The 27679-nt window shown below is 32.9% G+C and overlaps 2 protein-coding genes across 4 annotated transcripts in view; one reads left to right on the top strand and one right to left on the bottom strand.

Annotated features, from left to right (window-relative positions):
• The window catches only part of LOC142983163 (facilitated trehalose transporter Tret1-like), a 129301-nt gene extending 106258 nt beyond the window's left edge, over nucleotides 1-23043 (bottom strand). The window contains exons 1-2 of one of the 2 annotated variants that reach the window (XM_076130039.1): nucleotides 22821-23043; nucleotides 2636-2707 (exon numbers count right to left, since the gene is read on the bottom strand). The gene's annotated coding sequence lies outside the window, so the exon portion shown is untranslated. The remainder of the gene's footprint in view (nucleotides 1-2635; nucleotides 2708-22820) is intronic. The other variant, XM_076130038.1, reaches the window with a different exon arrangement.
• Nucleotides 19171-22327, top strand: LOC142983110 (uncharacterized). 2 transcript variants are annotated; one of them, XR_012960037.1, is made up of 4 exons: nucleotides 19171-19291; nucleotides 19434-19514; nucleotides 19620-19706; nucleotides 20190-22327. XR_012960037.1 is itself a non-coding variant. In XM_076129945.1 (3 exons), exons 1-3 carry the CDS (start codon nucleotides 19201-19203, stop codon nucleotides 19751-19753), a joined length of 306 nt encoding a protein of 101 aa, XP_075986060.1. In that variant the 5' UTR covers nucleotides 19171-19200; the 3' UTR covers nucleotides 19754-22327. The 2 variants fall into 2 exon arrangements, 1 of the variants encoding a protein (XP_075986060.1); XM_076129945.1 differs by having other exon boundaries at nucleotides 19620-22327.
• Nucleotides 23044-27679: the final 4636 nt, after the last annotated feature.

Here is a 27679-nt window from a genome sequence, read left to right on the forward strand (position 1 = left end):
CGTTCAAATTACTTTAAAATTAATTATCAACAAAATATTCGGGCCCACGGCGCCGGTGTTAAGTTAAAACTTCATTAACTTGGACAAACATTGTTAAGGCTACGTTTATGGTACAATTAATTAGTTTTTATGGTCAGACTTCACATCTTACGTGGGATATTTTTGTGAGTATTTTTTGTAAAAAATAACTATTTAATATTTAACTTCTTTATTATTGCAATTGTTAGTTAGATACGATAAAAAACATTTATTAAACTTTTTCTAAAATTTGAATATCGATGTTACACTGTGCGGTTTATTTTTCTGAAATAAAAATATTGCGGACAACAAAATATTTTAATAAAGTATCTTTAAAACAAAGATATGAAAAACTAATTGGGTTTTTAACCGTTAAAAAAAACATATAGTGAATACCCAAATTTTCAAATAAAGTATATTCAATACGCATTAAAGAAAAACCCAATTGCATTTTTGAAATGGCACAGCAAGAATTTTATTTTTGTAATCAAAATAACGATAAAAATCATAATTGATTCGAAATACAAACTTGCAATCCAAAAATACGGGAAAACCCAAACCAAAACGAAAGCAAAAAATATAAAACTTCAAAATTCTGTCACTTTTTTGGCGCCAAATAAATTTTGGTTTTTAGTGTCATAATGTGCATATTACAATGTAACTAAACTTTACTTAACTTAAAAAAATTATATAACTTTAATTATTTATGTTTTTGAGTGCATGTAGCGCTCATAACTTTTGAACTTTGACTGCCTCCGTGGCGCAGTCGTATAGGGGTTCGATTCCCACACGGCGCAATTATTTGTGCGATCTACAAATAATTGTTTCGAGTCTGGTCGTGCTTTATGTAGGTTGATTGTATGTTTGTTAAAGTCCCCGCGACGCAAGAGCAATTCTTAATGCGGAAGTTGTCTTTTCAAAAAAGAAAAAGAAAGAAAAGAAACTTCTAGGAACTTTTGGACTACGGGAATTAACACTAACACGCATTTTTACTTAAAAAGAGTTTATTTCATAGAAAAATCTACAGCAGTCCAAAAAAATATTACTCTATTTAAAAAAAAAACAGAAATTCAGTCGATTTTTTTTTTTGCTTTTTTATGTCATCTAAAGTCTGGTCCGGATGCCAAGGCCGTATCTTCTTGGTAATACAAGAAATTATTGACTCATACAACAAAATGAGTCAGGTATTATAATTTAATACGGTATATAAAATTACACGGACATTGAGACAGGTGAATCAGAACTGTGATGAAATTGAAATTACTTCGACGTTTTATGATTCCCTTGTACTTTTCAATAACAAACATACGTAATATCACGTCTATTATACCCGTAGACAGAGGTGTATGAAATACACTCTCGATTCCCTTAGAACAATGTTAGTCCTATGTAATAAGCTAGGTTAGCCCCCTATTACATAATACGTACACAACAATGATTTTTTGAAGTTACGTGTGTCTTACAAAATCACCTGTACCAACAACGGTGAAGGAAAACATTATGATGAATGCTTGCATGCCTAAAAACTTTTAAGCGTATTTCTTAAGAGCATTAAAAAATTCCAACCCGCAGTTGGCCAGCGTAGTTGAGTTGACACCTAACCCCTTTCCTCAATGAAAGATTAGACCTTTGCCCAGCAGTGAGACTGAAACAATTATGGGTTTAAAAAATATATAACTTTCCCTGTAATATACCCCTGCAATTATCCCTGTAGTATAATAAATAAAGAAATTTAACTCATTAATGTCCCACTGATGGGCAAGAGCCTCCACCCGGAGTGAGGGCATTGTTAGGCATAGAGTCCACCACGTTGGCCAAGAGCGCTAGTCACGCAATATATTCATATATAAAATATGTAAATCTGCGCTATTATTTCTAAGTTGCAAGTACGTTTATGCCTAGTTTTCTCGAGAACGGGTGCACCGATCTAGTCAAGTAAGTTTCACAACTACTGTCACCGTTATTCCGAGTAAAACAGGAAAATTCCTACCTACAATACCTAGGAATTTGATCTAATGGACTTAGATCAAAGTTATTATGTTATGCGGTAGTGGAATTGTATTATAGTAAATAATTTTGTATGTATTGCAATTGTAATATCGTTTATATTTACTCCGTTTTTGTATGTTTAGATACGTGCTCCTTTTCAAATTATTTAACTGATGATAATATAATTTAAGTTAAAAACAATGATTAAAAACAAACAGAAAAATATGTTTAATTTTCTGATTTTCGAAAAACGCCACTCAATTTCTCTTCGCTACTGAAGCGAATCTAGGTTTCTTTTGTTTACTTGACTTCATTAAACAGGCTTAATAAATGAAAACTGGAAAAAAATACTACAAAAGTTATTTTGATAGAAATGGTATATCTAACATAATCGAACTCACGACACTATTTCAGATGATCTATCTACCTCTTGAACCATTGTACTTCACTTTAGTTTTTTATAAAGACCCAAGGATCTCCAATTAATAACAAATCATCGTGTTAACCGTAACATTTCAATCTCGACTTTAACACGTGTCTGTTTGTCTGTCATCGATTTCAGGCCTTTCTCGAGAACTGTGACATGCGTGACAGATTACCGAGATGTATTTTTTTCGTTTATATTTACCAGAATGATGATACTGCAGATGTGTTAAAAGTCATCGCTTCTTAAGAAATGGGTAATGAGTTTGAATCCCAGCTGAAACAAAAAAAATCTAGAAAAAGATCAGTGAGCTTAACAAGCTTTAGGTGGTTAGCTTAGCTAGCTTTAGGTTAGCGCAGTATGAATGGCCGAAACGTCGGGTACAATTATAATAGTGTTTAACGTTTTAGCACCCAATTATATATATTTTTTTTGCAATACCTAAGATTCTTTACTTAATAGAATAGGCAGAGTTGCATGAATTAAACACGCGGTATATCGTTTGTCTTGCTAGTCCCATGCAAAGGGCGACCGAGCCAGATGTATCAATTAAACAGAAATTCGAAAAAACAAACAACAACTTTACTCAATTGGAAATCGAACCAAAGACTACGAATAAGCCTAATCGAACCCGAGACCTCGAATTAGATGTCACAGTACTACTCCACAAACCATAAAGACGCTATGAATGATTCATTTAATAAACAATGATTTTCTGATGTATTATTACAGATTTTTATGCTCAATTGTATAAATAATTAAATAATACACTCAAACGGACTCTGAACTGCAATTATAATGTGTTTAAAATTGTAAACCACATACGTCATTAGGTTACCTAAGAATTATTATATTTTCCTTCCTTATATTAAAAGCTAACTACAGACGCACGGATCGATCTCTGAGGTTAAGCTACGCTTGCCGAGGTTGTTCTTTGGATGGGTGACCGAAAAAAATTTTGGCGAGTTTTTATTAACAAAAACGTTAGAGTCTTGACGCGCTACTCCGACGCGTACTTGACCGGTTATTTAGTTATTTCATTTGACACACTAGTTTTTAACATTATTTTTTCCACGTGTTCGAAAATACAAAATTAATAGAAATACATTTCCATTTTGGACTTCATAAATACATAATCATATCTTTTTCCACTAGGAGTAGGCAAAACCCAAAAATACCACGTGCTACGATCCCTACAAACTTCCCTTGCTTCATTCACACCCATACATCTTGTAACACAAAACCTAGATTTTATGTATGTCATGGTATGTATGAAAAAACAATAATCCACTTAAATATGATTACTAAAACAATTAAAAACCATAATGCAATACTTCATTAGTTAAACACACAAGTTAAAACAAACAATAACTTAATGACTTATGTTAATTAATGTTATGCTGTATACTAAAAATAGATAATAAATATTGACAGGTTTTACGACGAGATTTTAAATTAATATTTATTTAGCATTCATACATCCATTCTTAAAAACTTTCTTGTTTATAATAATCTAGCTCTTGCTAGTGACTTCGTCCGCGAGAAAAGAATTGTCGCGATAAATAGATTTTTTTTTATCAAAATCCGTTTAGTAGTTTTGTCGTAATTGAGTAACAAAAATCCATACAAACATTTGCATTTATATTATTTAGTCAAATAAAGGATTATCGTACAAATGTTTAATACGATAATACCTAGTAAAATAATGTCTGTTTTAAGATTTTTTTTACAGTTGGTAGTATAGATTAGCGAGAGTTTTATATAAAAAATTGCACAAAAAAAAATAATTCATTCGCGAATACGCTAGGGACGATGATCAGTAATTAAAAAATAGTCGATATTCTGTAAGTTTTCAAACATAATCACAGCCGTCAGACATAAAGGCAAACGAAGGCGTAGCGGTAACGTGGCGAAGGCGTACCGAAAGCGTGGCGAAGGCGGGACAGTGGCGAGATATGACAGGTTTCACCTACAATAAAATCAGATTAGTTTATAACTTTCTTATAAAAGATCCATATTCTTTGTTTACTGTACAATAACCTATTATGGTAACAGTTGAAATAACCTAAATACCGCATGACGGAGTGCCTTACTGTTCTAAAAGGAGTTCGATTCCCGAGTTATGTAAATATTTACGTGGCCTAGTGATATTTTGCTACGATTCTCCGTTTGTATAATAATAATAGATTTACTAGGAAATATTAGAGGAGCTTTAAATGTACCACGAACTATATAAAGTAAAATATAATTGTTCAAATGGAATGCAATATGAATGTATTGTAGAAGTAAAACTAGGTATTTCATGGGTTCGATTTACAGATGGAATAAAAAATAATTTCGGTTTTCTACAAATAGTTGCTCCCTTCTGAGCTTTATTTGTGTGTCTATAATTTAATAAAAACACTTACATAAATATGTATTTTTGACAAATATTTAGAACATACTTTTTACTAACTATAAGAATAACCCTTTCGCCTAAGCGATAGGTTAATTTATAGGTAGATTGTGACAAACAGTTAGTAATCACTACACAGTAATAGCACCCATCTATACTAATATTATAAAGCTGAAGAGTTTGTTTGTTTGTTTGTTTGTTTGTTTGTTTGTTTGTTTGTTTGTTTGAACGCGCTAATCTTAGGAACTACTGGTCCGATTTGAAAAATTCTTTCAGTGTTAGATAGCCCATTTATCGAGGAAGGCTATAGGCTATATAACATCACGCTACAGTCATTAGGAGCGGAGTAGCAACGAAAAATGTTACAAAAACGGGGAAAATTTTTGACTTATTCTCTTAAGTGACGCAAGCGAAGTTGCGCGGGTCAGCTAGTTAGAAATATAATAATATATAAAGTAAGCAGTCGTAACTATTATTATATTTATTATATAACTATTATTGATTGTTCAAGAACCTAACTAACTTTTGAATTTACCTCGTTTTAGTCCAAAAGTTTTCTTTTCAAAAAGTCAAAAAGTAATCAGCGCTAAACATTTTAAAACACATTTTTATTGACACAAGCAACAAACCGTTACTATGCACTCAGCAACTAATTGTTGTCAATTGTACAACAAACCGTCGCTCTGTTAATTAGACTGTACTGTCCAACATAAGCGAGTGTTAATGGATTGGAGGCGGACCAATCTAGTCTAGTAATAGAAAACAGGTGGGAGGAATTGGGACTGAAATAGACTGACAAAAAAAATTTTTACTTCGCGCCTGTATGTATACCCTAATTGCCTGTGTGGTACGGTCGGTAGTGTATGCGACTGCCGTGCTAGAGGTCTCGGGTTCGAATCCTGGGACGGGGCAATTTTTTCTGAATTTTGTGTTAAAAAATTTTGGAAGTCGAGGTAGTAGACCTCCGTGCCAAGGAGTGCACGTACAACCACGTCAATCAAAAGACTCACATCAATTTCGCCCTATAAGTAATAAAAAAATGAAGTCTTTTTTGTAAAAACGATAAAATGTGATTTTTTTGCAAAGGATTTTTTGTATTTTTGATTTGTGGACCTTTTGTATTAAATCTATAAAAGTACAAAAACAGTCTATAATAATTGTCACTCGTTTGCATAGACCCTTAAACACACATTAAATCTTAAGATAGATACTGCAAGTATCCAGTGAAATGTTTTGACAATAACATGTTGTAACAATAAAAAGCAACATTTAACGATGCGACATGTCTCAGTTTTACGACATGTTCCAACTGGACAATTGAGACAATTAGCCCTCGTATCGTAATGTGCCGATCTATTGAACAATCAAATTGGAGAAATTAACTGAATTGGTGCAGGGGAATAAAAAGAATTGGTTCTGTGAGTGTTTATCTGTATAGAGGTTGTTCTGTGGATGGGTGATCTTATAAATATCGACTTACTTCGTGTTTCGGAAATCAGGCTAAATTTCCCGACTGGCATTTTCGAAGATCTTTTACAATCGTTAACAGTAGTCAGAAGCTTGAAAGTCTGACTACCAGTTTTACCGGCGGTTATCGTGTTATAACTTAGGTAAATGGGTTGTAGAGGTCCGACAGGCGAACGAATCTGGTGAGACTGGAAGCCGGCAACAAAATAGTTGGAAGAAAGGCTAGGCTGATGATGAACTAGATGACTGTTTGATACCAGGAATTGTATAAGTCTATTTAAGTCTATTATTGACATCATATCCTGAAAATATGAACTATCTAGTATATCGGAAACCAACTTTATAAGGGTTCAAAAAAACGACAAAGCACTGAGAAGAGGTAGGCAGTGCCATAGCACTTCGCTGGGTGCGTCTTCTCAAATTCCGCTCAGTCATCTAAACTGTCCTATGATCTAATATCAGTATAAAGTTAAAGATATATCCTTTATAAAATACCTCTACCAACCCCTTCAAAACCATGATAGTGTATCACTTAGAACGCTAAGTAAAACATGTTTCTATTGACATAACGTGTGTACTAGACGTGTCACAACTCACAACTGTGTCCAGTGTACAGTTATACAAACTTGAACAATATAGTCTCAGTGCAGTTTTGACGGTACTTCGCTTTGGGGCTAGGAAAACAGCGGGATGTAACGTTAGGGGTGTAAGAGCGTAGCGAGCAGCGATTTGGTTAAAAGGTACTCTTTCTTAAAGACTAACGTCGTGTAAGCACATTAGTTACATCTCTTATTATTACATTTTTTGATCACTTACAATCAATTATGAAAAAATACAAAATACTGTGACTAATCAGAGCTTGTTATAATGTTAGTCTCATGTAATAGGCGGCGAGGCTATTAAATATAATTTACCGGGCACGTTACCGAACCCCGGGCAAATATTGAGAAATATTCTAATATAAATTAGGAAATACGTATATTATTTTGCCCGACCCAGGAATTAAATACGTGACTTCATGATCAGCACAGCAGTCAAATACACAACCGATCGCGCGGCAGACACAGTCTCTGTACTACCAAATGAGAATACAAGGAAAAAAGTAATCGCTAACCAAGATTACACATTTCACTATGATGTAATTATTACATCATTCCTCAGATAAAGACATTAATAACATAACCACATTTGTAATCTATATTTTATTGCACAAATCAATTAAGCTAATCGCTTTTTTATTCATAAAGACGATAAGCGATAGCGACTTTTTCCCGCTAGTTTTGCGGCCTCAAAAAGAGAGTTTTAAACACAATTATATGCTCACGGTCAAAACAATAATAGGCGTAATGAGACCTCTAAAGGGCCACAATAGGGTCCCACGGAATAACGGCGTAGGTTGAGTTAACTTTAGTTGATAGAATTACAAGTTTTTAAGTAAAATAGTCATGAGAATTTGATTTTGGTTCATTGAGTTCATTTGATGGGTTTTCAGTTTGTCTTAGAATGATTTTTATTGGAGAAGGTATTCTTTTCAAATACCTTTGTGTATAGGAATTGGATTTATAAGTTAACTGTAACCGGCGGCGGCGGTCCTGTTTGTCAAGATGTATATGAATGAGGAAGTTTGTAAGAATCGTACCAAATGCCTTTCTCGCTCTCTGCCTACCCCTATGGGAAATAGGCGTGATTTTACGTATGTAAATATGGGATGAAGCTTTTGTTATGGCTTCATTTATATTCTGCACTTCTATGAAAATAAAACAATTTACTTTCTGTAAATAAATCATATTAAAATTGTATTTCGTAATTAAATTTCGATAATACTACAATGTTGTTATGTAAACTAAATGGTATTATACCATAATACACTATCGGCTACCTCCCAGGCAGTACGAATGATCGATCATACATATCAGATGATTGTATGTTAATGAGCAGTGATCAATCACAAGTAATGATCACTTTTTGTGATCATCATCTTGCTCATCATGACTGTAATGTTTTTGTTTTGTGATGAAATTGAAAGTGCAGTTCATTTTGCTGTTTAATTTTTGTTTATTGATTTCTAATATCTAAGTCCCCAACCCGCACTAGGCCAGCGTGATGGACTCAAGGCCTAACCCCTCCCTCATTACGGGAGGAGACCCTTGCCCAGCAGTGGGACAGTAATGGGTTAAAATGATGAAATGAAATGATTTTTAATGTGGTTTTTAAGTGATATTCATACCGAAAGCGGGTCGGGACGGAGGTTGAGTAGACAAATTGCGAGTTGTGGCTTTATTACTACTAGATTAATTTAAAGAACTTTCAGCATGCAATGTTTTCCTTCATCATTAAACCAAATGTCAATAGTATTTTTTCTCGGTATTTAATGCAAGAAAGATAAAAATGCAATGGAATATAGTCTATACCTTCTTGATGACCACTAATGAACCCAAATTTGAAGTAATACAAATCTATATAGTCATTAAAGCGCAATTCACACAGAAGATGGATGCGTGTCGGACGTAAGTCAAGAAGGGAGTAAAGCGGGTCTAATTACTTTAATTCTAAAAGAAAATATAGTTAAAGTATGTGTGGTTTAGAAATAATTATCACTTGCTCCAACGGTGAAGGAAAACATCGAGAGGAAACCTTGCATGCCTAAAATTTGTTTCATACATTTATTGACGGCATGCAAAGTCCCCAACCCACACTTGGCCAGCGTGGTGGACTCAAGGCCTAACCCCTCCCTCATTACGGGAGGAGACCCTTGCCCAGCAGTGGGACATTAACGGGTTAAATTTATTTATTTATTTATGTGCGGGTCAGACTCAATTTGGGCCAGAGTAGTTTGGTATTGCTTATACGCATTTTTTACAGCATTTTGTATATAATTTGACGCTGAAATTCCAATATCCGAGAACCGAACTCCCTCCAATAGTTTACCACTTATTTCGCACACCAATCACACAAAAATCAGTAACCGTATAATAATACAAGCACCCAATCACACATTGACCCACTGCCTTCATTAATAGCACCATTTCATTTTCAAATGTAAACATTTGCGTTTTACTACTAATGGGACGCGTGAGGTAATCGTTAGGGCGAGGTCGAAGTTAAGCTGATTTAGCGAGGATTTGATTAAGATGGGTAAGCGATATTACATGTAGAAGTTTCTTTTTCTTGAGATATTTTATTATTATCATATGTTTATATTGCTGGCTGAATATTTAATTTACTTTAAATACATAATTAATTGAAATACATAATTGAATGAAATGAACATGAAGCAAAAGAAGGTTGTAAGGGTTTGGGTGTGTGTCCTTTTTCTTAAAAAAAGTAGAGTGATTTTAGGTAAAGTTTTTAGGAAATAAAAACATATCAGTATTTTTTTGTTAATTTTGAAATCAACATACTATTTTTGATGAAATATTTATGACTTGTTAACAAAAAAGTATTTTCTTTTTAGCATATCCTGATATCAACTACTATAATCTTACAAATATATAGCTCAATATACTAAACAACACTACACATACATTTTCCACATTACAGTATTCTACCCACGGGAACCAAGGCGGTCTAATCTCATCTAACACTTTACTAGTTCCTATGTGTTATGTAAATATTTCCTATGAATAAATACAATAAAATATATGTGTAATACTCTAAATTTATGGCTATGTTTAGATTTCCTGGAGTCTTGTGGGTATTGATCTTGATTGAAGGGGCCATTTTCATGGGATTACTTTCTTTGAAAAATATTTTTGATGGATAGTGAAAATATCTCAACAATCCCTACTAATATATTTTATCTGCAAAAGTAACTTTGTTTGCTTATCTCTCTCTCTTTTATGCCTAAACCATAGAATCGATTTAGATGAAATTCAATACAAATATAATTTGAGACCCGAAAAGGGTAATACGCAACTTTTGTTCCCAGAAATTCTGCGGAAGAGGGAACTGTGTAATAAGCAGTATAAGATTAGTCCACTCCGATGTTATTGCAAATGATTGATATTATGAGACGAAGATTTTTACGAGAATTGAGTACAGATGTGTCGTAAAATATGTCAGGGATGTAATTGTTGATACTATGAAGCACTGCGGGAAATGCAACGTCAGTACAGTTGACAAAACATTATGACGATTATCAATACTATAGCACCACGTATACGATGCTTTGTTTAAAATTATAATATAGCTGTAAAAGAATAGTACAATATGACGTTCATATTGTATGTATATTATAAGTTAAACACAAGTTTTTCCCCGCGAAGTGATTTGCATTGTGATTCTCTACAATTGAAACCATCGATTATCGAGATTTTGACATTTAAAATGTATTGCAAAAATTGTTTTTACGACGTCCGCTAGTGGCGCTGAACAGATTTTCATACACATTTCGATCGCAAGTTGTCGATAGTAGTAGAAAAACAGGCTACTGTGAATGTATTTGCAGGATTCTTTTTTATTAATTCAATATAAAATTGATCTAACAACATTAAATAACAAACATTTCGGGATTGTTTTCAGTCAATAAAGTGTTATTTGATTTTCCTATTGTAACATTCCAAGTAGGCTCAAATTCCGCGATACAATATACCAGAATGGTTATCACTATACCATCAGTTCACAGCCAGTATTATTTTATAGGTTAGTATTAGCATAGTCTGAAGTAGGCTTGCGTGTCTCACATGCAGTAACAAGGAACTTATGAATGAAATATGCTAATATAACAACAATACCCAGGTATGTCTCCATTTTACTGACATTTCCATGTAGGTAGTAAGGGCTGGCAGTTTTCAAAGTATTTAACCGATTGCGTAATTGATGGATGTTATTGTTATTTATGTTTACTTGTTTGAGAATTATTTGTGATTTGCTTTATAAGTTGGTGTGAGGCTTCACGCCTGATGTACCCAAAGGTGTAAGCAGAGTAGTATTAAAAACACAAACTTTTTCAGTTAACGTTTTAGTAAATATAAAGCCTATGAAGCCTCGATGAATAAATGTATTTAGATATATTAGAAACGATTTCTATGTAACTATATTAGGAGAATTAATAAGCGTAATATCTCAGATGTTGGTCCCAAAACTTCAAGCATTTGAAAGGAACCACTAACAATGAAAAATTCGTGACTACAGCGTAATATTTACAAAATTTTCTACTACCATTTCCGAAATACAATGTCCCCTAAGCCTAACCCTATAGGCAACAAAATAACAAAATACCAAAGCACTAGGTCTATATTTCACCGGCTAGTTACAAATCCAGGCCAAACGGTTGCAAAGACTAGACGTTAAGAAATTCTCATGCTAATATTTTGCGCAACTAGAGGGTTAACAATACGACTTCCGTCTCCTTATCTTGTTACTGATAACGGACTCAATACTTGTTTAATTTAGTTTAGGCTTCTTAATGATAGTTTAATTGACTGCGTGTGATGCAGTGGTATAGACGTCGAGTGTCGTGGGTTTAATTCAACGTGAAACTGAAATTATATTTAAAGTCAGTTTTTTATAATGTTTCGATGATGTCTCAAGTTAAATTTCCATACGGTGTAATTTTTGAAATAAACAAACACAAATGTGTATTTTAATAATATTTAAGTTTATTGTGTAAGTTCTCAACAATATAATAAGTTTAAGACTTGGAAAAATATATATACGTTTTATTCGTAATTTTTACGGAATATTTACGTCTAGGCGCCATACTATAAATACGTTATCATTAATCTTGATAAGAGTTATTAACTGATAACACGTGATAACAGTATCAAGGATCTTTTAACTTTAAGAAAAACAATTCTCTTGTTTATTAACTTCCGTAGAATCAAACTAAAGTTGTTTTTGCTCTGTTGTTAAAAACCGAAGCCTAAAGTTATGTTACGCTTGCCGGGGTTATTCCGAGGACCTTATTTAATATACTGAATTCCTCCGTGTTTCGCAAAGCACGTTAAATTGTACGTTCCAGTTTGCATTTTCAAAGATCATTTTCTTTTCTCTGACAGTCGTTACGTCGTTTGGAAGTTTGACAACCCGTCTTACCGAGAAATATCTTAGTATATTATAATCCAGGTGACTAGGTTGTCGAGTTCCAATAGGTAGTCGTTCTATATAAAATACTGGTATTCACCTGAATACCAGTATTTTATATAGAAAGAAGAAAGAAGAAGTCGGCTTCTAATCTCATCGTATGCACCTGCATACGATGAGATTAGAAGCCGACTCCATCATAGTTGGAAGAAAGACTAGGCAGATTACGGCGCAAGGGTCTTCCGAATGGAGGGAGAAGTTAGGCTGTAAGCCATCATGCAAATACTAGTTATAATTCGAATGACGTTGTCTACATAGATAGTTTATAACATATTAATACATTATAAACTTTTACATACCTAGTAATAATATACATTTTCCAACCACGAAACATACATAAATAATTTAACAATAGCAGAGCGCCAGAAGCTCCTACATAAAATTAAACCACAATGTATAATCAATCTATAAACAAGTCTATGACGTTAGTTTAAGAGGAAATAGGTATTATACATACTAGTTTAACCCGTGGTTTCGCCCACATAGTTAATTTACTAAAATATATAGACTGGGTAACAAATTACTCTCGATTTCATTGAACGGGTAAACGTCTGTCTTTCCTTAAGATTTGCTTAATATCAAATTTAAGCAAAATAGACTCAGTACTTAAGCCACAAAAACGCTACGCATTTTGAATTTTTAAAGTTATTTTAATATTAGTCGATTTTTTTCAAATATGGGTATTTTTTTTTACATTTGATTCTTATGTAGAAAAGTAATTCACCCACGTTTTGCAGTTTTAATTGTAAGCTACAGTCATTATTCTCAATAAATAACATAATTTTCGAACCCTAGACCGCATATATGGGTAGTTTCAAATGGACCACAGACGCATATTATAATTTGTGTTTTAACATCTTGTGGTTTTCCTTACAAATAAAACTTCCCCTTGACATAAATTGAGAGAAATATCAATAATAGTTTCATATGACAAAAGCTATAAGTATAACTACTATTAATTAAATTCCAAGTTAAGGAGTAATTACCTAAAAGAAAAACCCGGGAATCGGACACGAGACCTCTTAATTTGTGGTCACATAGTTTCCGTTTTATACATACTAATATTATTACTGCAAAAGTCTGTATGTCTGTCTGTAAGCTAAAGACTTTAAACTGCTGTACGAATTTTGATAAAATTTGATCTATAGATAGTTGAAGACCAGAGCACAAACGTAAGCTATGGTTTTCTCAAGTTCTCAACACTTTAGAGCCAGAAATAGGGGCTAAAACATTGTTTACAAGTGGAGCCATGCCTATTTGCTAAGAAGCAAACATACGTACATACAAACATAATACAAAATCTTGCTTTACTCCCATCAGAGTCCGAACAACGATAGGTACTTGCTATGATTCTACAAACTCGTCTATCAATCTGCTAAGATAGTTCTAGATTTAGTTCTTCACTGCTTTTTACTACTGTTAACTAGATATTACTAGTTGTTTTATCTAAAACTTTAAGAAAGAGGCCTCTTCACGCAATAGAACAATGTATTGTGATTAGAAGTGATTGATGATGTTTTACATTATCTAATACATAAATAGATGTTTTATCTTAGAACATCATGACGTCATATGTATCTATGTAAATGCTAGCCTTTCCCTGCAACTTCATCCACATGTTAGATTTCCTGAGATAAAAAGTTTAAAATCTTTAAAAAATAGATCTTTAAAGAATAGACATCTTAAATATTTACAAAATTCTTTTTTTTTGCGTAAAAGAGTACCTTAACTTAATTGTAGAGTACTTTCCCAAATCTGATTTTTTTTTATTTTTGTTCACAAAAGAGTCACATAAATCGTGTAGAGTACTTTCCTAAAGCTGAAGACTTTTTTGTTTGTTGTTGTAAACGTGCTTATCTCTAAAACTACCAGACAGATTCGAAAAGTTATTCGTATTCTATTGATAACCGTATTAATAAGGAAGGGTAGAGATTATTTATTATTGCGTTGGAACCTACGAGAGGTAAGAAATCAGCATAAAAGCGAGAGAAACTGCGGGGTAGTAAGATTATAACAATGGAAAATTTAAGGTAAGTTATTGAAATTGTAACCTTTAAAAATAAACATCATTATTACTTACATTACTTCTAGCCCTTTATTACAGAAAATTACTTTATTAAAAACAATTGAATTGAAGAAATGAATCCATTCTCAAATAGTTTTTAAACAAAAGAAATGCTTTCATAAATCTCTATCATCGATTTCATGGCGAAAGTTAAAATTTGATTACCGTATAACAATAGAATAAAATAACTCTATTGAACATCAAATTTTACTTACTTTGTGAACACTATTAATATCTTTATAAATAGCACCTATCTGTTTTATAGGTACCGTAGCTCAGTGGTTAAGGCCACTACCAAAGTGGAATTAGGAGGGCGTGGATTCGATTCCTACACGAAACAAATATGAATTCTAAGTTGTATTATAATTATCTAGTTGTTGAGATACAAGAGACATTTTTAGACTTAAACTGCCTGAATGACTTTGCGTTTACTTTTTTGAAGCGATCTTTGTGACTACTTTAACAAACATTTCATCCTAATAAAGTTAAGTTTCTTGCAAAATAAGCAACAACATTTTAGAAACATGTTTACTGCGGTAAATAATCACGTCTATTTATAAGAAATCGCGTCAATAACTTTGAAACATATAATTCTATGGTGTACAAATGACATAATAAATAATAAATTATTGTCAAATAAGTACATAAATATAAATATTATTTTCCGCATCAATTATAGTTATACGGAAAAGCTTATTTTATAATAATATATAATACTTCCTACTGGTCGAGAAATATCCGTCACTAAATGAAGCCAAAACCCAATTAAGTTGACCGCCATATGTTTAATACCTAGCTTCAGCTCGCGGTTTCGTTCACGTGAAAAGATTTCTCAGAATAGTGTCATATGTTTAAGTCTAGGTTATAAATGATCTATGCACAATTTTTTATCAAAATCCGTGACGTATTTTCAGGTTTTACTTCAACCACCCTACTAATCATTCTTACAGTGATTTCCTTTCGGTATTTTTTTAACACCTACTTTTTTCAATCGCTGCATCACCCCAAGGTAAACTGGCAGAAAAACTGGCTTTGTTTAAGAAGTTGAAAATAAATTAATAAATACTCTTGCATACATTGGGGACTCTTGCATAGATACATGGGACTAACATTGTTAATGGTGAAAGGTCGTGGCAGTAGGCCCCTTACAACATGGGACTAACAAATTTTAATGGCGAAACATACGCGTATTTCTTACACCCCTGCATATACTTTCGGGTATAACTGGCGTAATATATTGCATATGTACTCATTTAACAAGGAAACCTTACACGCAAATGCACAGAAAACCTAATAAAACTATGTCAAACATAGCAGAAACGCATCTCATACACAAGAACATTGAACAATTGAGTGATGTAACGACTGAGACAATCAGTGTGGGAATGCAAATACACCGACCTACATATCACGACGATTTGTGAGCTATGACTAATTGCTTATTGAGTTATTATCTTTAGGTGATATTTATTAGTTAGAAATCATTACTACTAAGAATTGCTCTTGTCAAACATACAAACGACGGACACAAAGCATAATCAGAACCGAAACAATTATTTGTGGATCGCACAAATAATTGTTCCGTGTGGGAATCGAAAACGACTTCTCGACGCAATTGTAGCGACGGACGTGAGTTTAACCACTGCGCCACCAAGGCATACATCCATGTGAACATTTAAAATTATACTTAGTCTAAGCTACACCGAGTGCACTTTAAGAAATAATACACTTAAATCGAGAAAAAAATGTAAAAGTACCCGCGGCACAAGAGCAATTATTATTATTGCGGGAGTTGATTTTTCAAAGAAAAAAACAAGTTATCTGGATTAACACATAGAATACTTTACTCCTGAAAATCTTGCAACGTAAACGGTATCACGAGTGTAGTTTTTTTTACGTCTAATTCTGCCATATTTTAAATACATATTAAATCGTATTTTATCAACTGCTAAGCAACCATATTGAAACCAAAGTCTACGAATGTAGTTAGCAAGTAAGTTATTCAATAATGACATTTATAGCAGTCGTTAATCAAACAGCAAAGATTTCGCGTTCAAGATAAGGTTTTATTGTAGTTACGATGCTCAAGTTTGTTTGTAAACAAATACACATTCTTAGTACAATATTACTCAATGCATATTATTATGTAATAGTATTTTAAAAGGATATTAAAAACTTTAAGAAAAAATATACTTAGTAACTAGAGAAATTAGAAATAATATTATCACTTGTTCCAATGGTGAAGGAAAACATCAGGATGCAACTTTTTTGAAGGTCTGCAGACTCCCTAAACCACTCTTGGCTATCGTTGTGAACTGAATGCCTAACTCCTCTCTAATTCCGGGAGAAGACCTTTGCCCAGCAGCGGAACATTAATGGGTTAAATTAATTCACTTTATTTTATATGTACCAAACTAACATAATGAAGGAAAGTATTCATTGATACTTTAAACTTAAGACTTTTATATGTGTTGCGGTTTATGTTATTTTTCCATAAGGTAGGTACCTATTCTTTTAAAACATGTTACTAATTATTTATTAATATTAGTTAACGCGCAGGTTTTGAGAAGGTTCTTCTTGGGAATTATATAAACATATTATTTTATTCCTTCCTAACCGTTTTATAAAGTTATAATATAATCTCCATTATAAGGGCAAATATCACAGCTAACGAAAGTGCCGGAAAATACATAGGTTTATCCGATGGATAATGTCACGGGTAATCTCAAAGGTAATGAAATCTATAAATATTCCACTTGATAAGCGTACAAGTACTTTTTCCAAAACAGTAAAAATGACCATCATTTTGGTAAAGGTTTTCAAAGTATTAATGATAAAAGTTTAAAATAACGAAATCATTGAGAAAGTAATATCAGAAAGAAATCATTCTCACAAATACAATCCCTCAGCAATGAGACTAATAAAAGTGAAAAGAAATTGCAAAAATTAAAAGAATCTGTATCGAAAAGCAACAAATAAAGTGAAAGGAAAAAACATGTAATTTGCATGATGAATCTGCCAAATTGAGAGGTGTTTTACCTATATCAAAGTAATTTGCACACAAATAACTGATCTGAATTTAGATTTTGATTACATGAAACCTCATTTATCATATTTTTGACAGACCATGAACAATCTTATTTTATCAAAGATAATACCTACCTAACAACATATTTGAAATCAGATATTATAAATCTCAAATCATCAATAAATTGATGATGACTATAACTTTTACTTCCTAAGGAATTGTACATTTAACTGAGTCATACGTAAACAAGCTTATCGGTAGAGCCTACAATGTTTTCACTATAAAGATTACTACTACATAAACTTCACATCGAACGTCTAACAATAAAACAAACATTCCGAACTGAAACATAAATAAAAAACTTTTACATCCATTTTACTGCACACTTTAATTAGTACTCTGATAAACTAGAAAATAAACAATGCAGATGAAAGTGTTGATACAAATGAGACAGGGGGAGGACAGTCCCCTACAATTTACTTTTCACGAATATAGTGGCGCTATCTGTTTTGTGTACTAGTAGCTATAGCTATTATAAGAATTCAATAGATGGCGCTTAACTGTATTCGGTAAATTAATAATTTGTTAATTATTAGTTACCACCATACAGAGCAAAATATTACATGTGTGAATATTATAATTTTTTTTACTATATGTTGATGACATTATTATGTACATGTAAAATGTTTATACTATACATTAAAAAGCAAGTGTTGGCTTAAAAGGCATAGATTCAGATTGTGCGAGCATAAAAATGTCAATCCAAACTTTCAAAATATTATCGGCTACCTCCTGCCTTGGCGCATGTTTGTAGTTTTTTCGTCTGTACTGTTTGGTCGACTGTAAATCTCCTGTAAGTGCATCGAGCCGAGCCTTCTGCTCCTCCGCCTTGCCCACCAGACTGCTATCGACTGAAATCCTGTGAGTGCGTTGAGTCGAGCCCTTTGCTCCTCCGCCTTGATTAACTGCCTTTTTTCGTTTGAAGATCCCCTGTAATCGCGTTGAGTAGAGCTTTGTGCTCCTCCGCCTTATTGGCAAGACTTCTTTCCGGAAATTGTGGTTAATAGTGTGCGACAGAGACGCTTGTGTTCTAAGTTCTGCAAGTATTTTACAGAACTGTAACATGCCGAGACGTTGCGCTTTCGGTTGTGAGCCTAGGGGTAAGTACATTACTGCACAACAGTAATTCATTTATAATTTGCTCATCAAAACTATATCTTTTTGTGTGTTTGGTTCTTCGTTAAATATGTGGTTCTTGCAGAATTATCTTATCACTAGCTGACCCGCGCAACTTCGCTTGCGTCACATAAGATAGAATGGATCAAAATTTTCCCCGTTTTTGTAACATTTTTTATTGCTACTCTGCTTCTATTGTTCGTAGCGTGATTATATATAGCCAATAGCCTTCCTCGATAAATGGACTATCTAACACTGAAATAATTTTTCAAATCGGACCATTAGTTCCTGAGATTAGCGCGTTCAAACAAACAAACAAACAAACAAACAAACAATCAAACAAACAAACTCTTCAGCTTTATAATATTAGTATAGATATTATGCTTATAATATATCTGACTTGTAAATAATTTATATACTTATCTTCATTACTTCCAGGTCTTCCAATGCATAGATTCCCAGATGTTATCAAGTGCCCTGATATATTTCAATCATGGGTGTCTCTTCTCGGTGGTACATTGCAATCGACATCTGATTTTGAATATTATAAAAATATGAGAGTTTGTGATATTCACTTCACTGATAGAGACAGAACTGGATTGAATCGGATATGCAAAGATTCAATTCCTTCATTGCACCTACCAAGTAAGTTTTGATATTATATTTTCATAGTAGCTTTCCCAGGTATATAATATTTCCTCTATGATTGACTTGGCTAAATTAGGTAATAAAAAATAGTTAGGTAGTAGAATGTCAGTCAGTCAATACAATTAGTATAAAATTCCAGGTCAATTGGTTGAGGGAATGGTGTCGGAGCCAGTTTCAACCTCAATGCAACAGACTCAGTCTTTCCCGCTAACCTTAACAGGTAAGAAAATTTTAATCAATCTTAAATATTTTTTATTTTTAAACTGTGATAAGTTTAATATAGTTATACCTATATTGTGTGTAATGGTGTTTATTTTATTTATAGATCAATCCGAGGGTGCAGTAACATTAAAGCAAACTCAAAAGGCTGTATTAGCGGAACATAATTATTGTGTTACCAACTGTGTGAGAAGTGAGTCTCTAATTAATTTGTTTTATTTTCTAAAAACTTCCAACTGAATATAGCTGATCTTTATTGCATCAAAAATAGCGAAAACGCGAAAGTAGCCTATGTCCTTCCTTAATGTCCTCTTTAATACTATACCCAAAAATCATTAAGACCTGTTCAGCGTTTATCGTGAAAGCGTAACAAACAGACACACAGAGCAACTTCCATAAGAAAATAATCATTAGAATGGATAAATTTGTTGATACATGAAATTTACTTATACGCAAAAAAGGTCTGTAGTCAATTAGAGTCCTTTTATGATTTGAACAATACAATCTATACTATTCCCAAGTAATGTGTTCGGATAATTTTATAGTCACAGCATAATTATTTTTCATAAAATTACTAATACACTACAGTATATGCAAATTGATTTTAGGAATATTGCATCAGATGAACTTTATTGTAATGACATTGAAATAAATTTTTCGATATTTTTCTTTTCAGGATTTAAAGCAAAGCCAGCTTACAATATTATTCAACCACTGCAATCGAAAATCAAGCAGCTTCGTTCAACCATTTCACGCTTGCGTAAGAAAGGGCAGACATTCCAAACTAGATTGCAAAATGCTGAATTGATATCGAAAGATATGGCTTTTCAAACAATATCAAAACACATGACAAAACCGGCCCAACTGTTTGCACACATGCAATTACAGGCTACGAAAAAGGTAAAAGGGCGAAGATTTACAAATGAAGAAAAAATACTTTGTTTATCTCTATACAAGAAGAGTCCAAAATGTTATGGGCTGTTGTCCAAATATTTTACGTTACCTTGTGCAAAGAGTATGAGACGTCTTCTGAGCAAGGTAAAAATTTCACCAGGCATAAACACAATCATTTTTGAAAAAATCCAAAAGACTATGGCTGGAAAATCCGTGTCGGACAGGCTCTGTAGTCTTATGTTTGACGAAATGTCTTTGACGCCGCAGGTATTATATAATACCCGTGAAGACTTTTTAGAAGGTTTTGCAAACAATAATGATCAACGTTTTGCTGACCATGTCCTTGTATTTATGATAAAAGGTATTAAGGAAAATTTCAAGCAGCCAATTGCTTATTATTTTACAAATTGTCTAAATAAAACGGAACTAAAAAACTTAATAAAATGTGTAATTAAACATACCCAAGAGGCTGGCCTTATAATAATTAATACAGTGTGCGATCAAAGCACTGTCAATGTGGGAGCAATTACGGAGCTGGTCAATGAAAGCAAGGCTCTTTTTATAAAAAATAATAGAGAGTGGCGGCATGATCTAATTAGAGTCAACGGGTTTAATATTATACCCCTATATGACGTCCCGCATTTACTAAAAGGAATAAGAAATAACCTCATAAACAAGGACATGGTATATGAAACGGAAAATGAAAAAAAAATTGTTAAGTGGGAATACTACCAAAAAGTCTATGCGGCCGATAAGTCTTTTGGTGAGCTAAGGCTACTCAATAAGATCACAGAAGAGCACATTGATCCAACAAAAATAAATAAAATGAAGGTAAAGTCTGCTACGCAGATTTTCAGCCATAGCGTAGCAGTAGCTACAGAACATCTCGCAGCGAGAGGCGATCTGCCTGCAGACTGTAAAAATTTAATAAAAATTACATTATTATTAGATAATCTATTTGATAGCCTTAATGGAAACACATTCCACATACCAAACGGTAAAATTTATAAAGGCCCGATTAAGAGAAATTCACCTCATCATAAATTGTGGCAAGAGGCCAAGAATATTTTAAAAACGATAAAATTTAGGGTGCTTAAAAGAAATTGTGACAAAATTCGATTGATAGAAACAACTGTACCATCTGTTCAAAATTTTGTTAAAACTATTGAAGGTATGGAAGCAATTTGGAAAATGTTGAATTCCAAGTATGGTTTTGATGCAGTTCTACCAAGAAATTTCAACCAGGACCCAGTAGAAAACTTCTTTGGGAGTATTAGAAGTTATGGGGCAAGAAATAATAAACCAAACACTACATGTTTCGTAGGCGCCTTTAAAGCACTGCTCCTCAATAATTATAACTTGCCCCACTCCAACAAAGCAAACTGTGAGGAGGACATAAATAGGTGCCTACAAAGCCTAGATTTCTTCTTAACAGAAAACAACACTCAGGAGTCTTCTGATACTCTCAGAGAAGAAATACATATAAATGAAAATATATTTGACCAGCAAAAACAAATTGATGCTGGTCAAAGAAATTATGTATGCGGCTGGGTTCTGAGTAAATGTTTGAATAATATTGTTAAAGGTTGTAAAGACTGCAGGCATGACCTAATTGACTCGGGTACAAATTTAAACAATGAATTTATTAAAAGAAAAGAGTATTCTAATAAAAAATGGTTATGTTACCCGAGTCAAAACTTGGAAAATTGTTTTTCAGACCTACAAAATATAGTTATTTCAATATTAGAAAAAAATTGCCCAAAAAAGAAAATTAAACAGAATATAATAACATTGTCGGACTGCTTAATATCCTATCCTTTTAAGTGCCTTATTCATAAGGAGGCATTGAAAGAGTATTTTGTTGATACAACAGTAAATATTTTAATATGCAGTTGGTGCAGATCAATCAACCGAATTTTGTCTGGAAAATTATTGTACAAAGGTGAAGATGAGACCAAAACTGCTGCGCAGGTATATTACAATAAGCACAAACATTATAAAAATAAAAAATGATATATATACATAAACTATGTTTTATTTGTTTTAATTCTTTTCGCATGAACTTGTAATAAAATCTCTTTGGCTTTAAGAATCACAATGTGTAGAGAAAAGATTTTATTACAATTCATACATACTATAACGCGAAAAGACTTTTTCCCCGACCTAATATAAATACAAAACAGAACTACTTATAATAATATATATTAGATTATAGCTATATATACTCGATGATAGTTCGGAGCCAAACCACAGGTGGCGCTGTTTCAAATATGGTTGGCTAAAAAAGTGACAAGAGGGCTCTCTGTATCAGTATTATTACTATACTCTGTGAAATGAGAATAAAAAAGACCGTAGCTAAACAATGGGACTCATTCAAACGCATCATGTGTAAGAGTTTCCAAATCAAACTCACCATGCATGTCAGCAGATGCACAATGGACCGTACACGATATAACACTAACACTTTAATTCACTAAATCAAAATATTTTCGTGTGTCTCAACACTGGGCCTAAAACACTCCCTTGTGGGACACCAGGATTTTTTGTTCGATATTCGCCTTTCGATCGCTTTATTGCGCGCGCGTGTGCAAGCGTGTGCCTTGCAGTAGCCGTCTGTTCACTGACACGTTCAACGAGTGACTGAATAACGCTGCGCCCGCGTCCGTGTTTACTATAACCCTATGCGCAAGATTGTCAAACGCTTTCGAATGATTTTCAACTGTATTTCGTGTGCATAGAGTTTATTTTTCGTTGTGTTTTGCTCTCTTATCTGTGTTGGTTAGTCGGACGAATGTATTTGTCATTTTGTATGAATGAAAAAATAAACTGTACGCATAGTAGAGCTTTCTGTTAGCGTTTCGTTTATATCATAACCTTAATTAATGTGTTGTATCGCTTACGCTGACTCGGGCCCGTCTCGTATGACAGTGTGATTCACTTCGGTCACTTTAATTATTCCTGTTTATCATATTTATGCTTACTTCTAAGAACTCGTCTAAGAATTAAAAATTATAGTTCATGTTACTATTTGGATATTATGTGGCATCTCTCCAAATGATAATGTAATGAGTACTATTTCAACAGCTGCGTCTATTGGATTCTGAACTTTATTATCTTCTATTAAAATGGACTTTGGTTTGTAGCAATTTCTTGAAACACGCATGACAATAGTTAAAAATATTCAGATACATCAGTTCATTGTACCTGAGATTTTTCCTGTTACATGAATAAATGTGACGTTATTGACCTACAAATAAATAGAGTTAATTTAGTTCCTTCCTAAGAAACTGACAGTTGGTATTGGAATAGTTGAAAAGAAAAAGACAGAAAAAGTTGTGATAGCTTTCTCGGTAGGTTAGAAAGAGAGGGGAGAGCGATACTAATCGCATGTTGCAGTTGAGACCACGTTTAGCTGTAAGTATATTGTTCGATTAGAAGCTTAAGTTGTTCCTAACTAATAAGTTCTGCAATATTGTAGCGGTCTTCGAACTTCAATAAAACGTGCGGCGATAAATTGTATAAAATATATGATCGCGCGTGCGCTGTGAGAATGCTTACCTACCACAGTCTTAACTATAAAATCTGGAGACAAATAGGCTTTATGGGAGAAATCTTAAGAAAGTTTTAAGAGAAATTTTCTCTTTTCCTAATGTAATTTGCTAGGAATATATTCTGCTTTTTAGATTGCTCATCTTACCGTCATAATCACACGGTACATTTTTTGTTTGTTCGTGTGTTTTATTGTATGAAGTTTGGCTACAATTGTAAAAGAATACAATTATAACAATTAAATTACTTATTTCGACAAATATCTTGTAAAGTATTATACCTATTTACAATAAATTAATTTGTTATCATTTATTATAATGGGAAGAGGAAAATTTTGTATGACTTATAATTTTAATAATTCTATAAATACAGACTGTGGTTAGTGTGAACTTAAATAAAGGGCAGAGTTTTTATAAAACATTAAATAATCCTTAGTTTCATTCCATATACTTCACGTTATTTATTTATTAAAGGCATTGATATTCTTTAAATTACTGTTGTCTTTCCCTAGCAACTCCTCGGTAAGTACCATATTGGGCTTAATCACTTCAAAGCCACAATTAATAAAAAAAACAGGTTCACTCAAAAATATTATGTGATTTAAATCGGTTAAATAGATATTGGACTTATTCGCAAGATGACCTGCAATAAAAATTAGTTTTTTAGTGACATTTGCTGTTTCATTTGAAAACGCCCTATTCAGCTTTGAACTTAATCGACTTACATATCTACAGACAAACATACTCCTAGTAACAGTTTTATTCTAAGCATAAATACCTGGTTAGTATTTTTGTTGCATTATTTTTAATTCCAACAAAATATACATATTTTAAATATGTGTCCTCTTTTCGGCACTAAATTTAGACCTACTTCCTATTCAGCATCCTAAAGACTGGCATTTCAAAAAAATATTGGTAAAATCTGTTGATTTGGGACAGAAAAGATCTATGTATATATCTATTAGAATATTTCGTAGTGCAAATAAACTAGGAAATGAGAGAAGATGAGTATTTTTATAAAGAATGTTGTGTCCTTGCCAATTTTGTTAATAGCATACGATTGCATGTTTGCTAAATGCAAAAGCAAATATTTAAAACTATTTACTTTTCTATTCAGCACATCTAGTATACTTTAGTTTAGTAGTTTTTGTAGTAATACTTTTAAATAAATTTATGTTTACAAACTAGTATTCAAAAGCTAAGGTTTTTTTTGTATATTTCTCAAAAAACAATTACTGTTAATTTTTATGTCCTTTGTTTTATTTATAATCCCAAATTAATTAAAGACTATACACACGACTTTTTTCCAAAAATATCTTACAATAAACAAGACTTTTCAGAAATATAATGACGTCAGTATGAAAACTGACGCAGTGACTTCGTGCAATGTACGTCACAATCATGGTATCTAATTTATTTTATAATTCCTCAAATATAAACATCTTCATCTGGAAATCCGGGCTCTTGTGCAGCAATGTAACAGAAACCAATTAATACAAATTTTACTAAAAATATCTACCATAGATCTAAACAAACATAAACATCATTAGTATTTCAAATCCAAAATTTCAAGAAAAGTGACAAACCCTTAGAAAAATAACAAAACAATAAATAAAGAAGCCGACACAGCAGATAAGAAAAGAGATTTCAAAGAAAATGTTAAAGTGATACGTCACAAGGTTACGCGGAAGAGCAAGGGAATCACCGACATAGGTCACAAACTGTAGTTATTTAGGTCAATACTACTAATACATCAGAATATCTGCCTGTTTTACTTAGCTTAATTGTTGATCTAAATCAAAATCAAATCATTTACCCCCGGTTTCTGAGGTACATTAAGCGGCAGTTTATCTATTCAATAGCGTTTTTTTTATATGAGTTTTAACGCTTATTAATTTAGGTCAAGTGCTGACACTTATATTATTATCAATGATGCAGAGAGTGAATTCACCGCCAGTTCGGAAGGTAGGACCAATGAGAAGAGCTAGCAAGAAACTTCTGGCCACTCTTTTTAATCGCCAAATGGTTTTAACGATCTTTCCGCTTAATGACTTTAGATTGTAGCGTTAAAGACATTATTGAAACTCGCAAAAATGTAATATAATCAAAGTATGTCGAAAGGCATCAATCATTTCGTGCTTTAATCAAGTGCCTATTTCTTGCCGTAAGGAAGAAAAGATAGGGCAAAAAATAAGAAACGTTTTAGCAAATCAAATTATAAAAGCAAATATCGCTAACTTATTTACTGTCTTGAGGTTTCTTACCGGTTGTATTTTGTGGTACGACAAACTTGCGTGCATGCTTGAAAGTACATACGTGCATTTAAACACGTGTTCGCTTGGAGTTGTGGGCGATAAGAACAGAAAAGGTCTCATCTCAAGACAATGATAGACAGACGTAGAAGTACACAAAAAAAGATTGATATAGCAATAACAAATACATTTAAAATAAAAACATAGTCCTGGCTTTAGTTGAAGCCCTAAGTACTAAAATTACAATTAACGAATATTTTACAATTTACAAAAGAAAAATAAACTAAAAGTGCACAGCAAACATAACCATCAAGACAAATAGCATGAAGCAAAATGTTTAAGCATTCCAAATAATAAAACACAGAAAAATTTGACATAACAACTAAACAAATTGACAAACATATCTTCAAACTAGTCCACACTAAAGTCACGCATATTCATACAAAATCAGTTATTCCACAAAATCGGAAATCTTTGATGAGTCAACTGTAGGCCTTCCGAAAGACAACACAGATAATAACACACCTTAAATCAAAGGTACAGAGTTCAAATTCCTATGATATTTGGACATTGCACATGTAACGCACGGTAATGATGCTACAGAATTGGTACATGGTGAAATAGACTTTAGGTAAGAAGAAGTAAGGTTGGTTGTAGATTGTAAAGAAAGATGTGCTCTGAGGTGCATAGAAGGCGGAAACAATTCGGAAGTGAGTAACGTGAAGAAACCTGTCGAATTGCTTTAGATGTTCTTTTGTATGAAAGTTTTATTATATATAAGAAATATATCATTTCAAAAAATGTTTTTGGGATTGTTGGATTGAATTTGGACTCCGATTTTTAAAATCCATCATAAAATCAGAGGTGATATTCTTTTCAAATGAAATGAAAATATACGATTATAAAGAGCTGTGTCCATTTCAGAATTTAAAAACAGGTTATCTCAGGAATAAACTCTATTTAACAGAAAATGGCACAAAATACAAAAAAATGTTCGATGATTTCCGACCGGAGTGATGCATATTTGTTCTTCAAGCACCTTAGTCGAAGGGTTTAAGTAACACATGAATATATAAGATTATAACATAATCGGCTCCATATATCTTAAAATAAGATGCCTCTTATATAAAAAAGAAAATGTCTTACTTAACCATAAAACATTCGAAGCCACAGGAACAAACCCATTAAGTACTAGAATATTCTAAAACAAGTTGCAGAGAAAACTCACCCTAGATCTACCATTTTAATAGCAGTACTGCATTTTATTAGTAAAAAAAGACATCCGCTTTGAACCTTGTAAATGTATGGTGTAAATGGACATGGCATTCTGTGATGATCCGTGGGAATTAAATGAATTGACGTACACTTTATCGACTACTAGATGTCCCCCGCAACTTAGCTTGCGTCACAAAAGAGAGAATAGTTCATAATTTTCCAAGTTTTTGTGACATTTTTTACTAGTACTCTGCTCC

This window comes from Anticarsia gemmatalis, chromosome 23 (genome assembly GCF_050436995.1).
Source record: "Anticarsia gemmatalis isolate Benzon Research Colony breed Stoneville strain chromosome 23, ilAntGemm2 primary, whole genome shotgun sequence".
Classification (NCBI taxonomy): Eukaryota; Metazoa; Arthropoda; class Insecta; order Lepidoptera; family Erebidae; genus Anticarsia; species Anticarsia gemmatalis.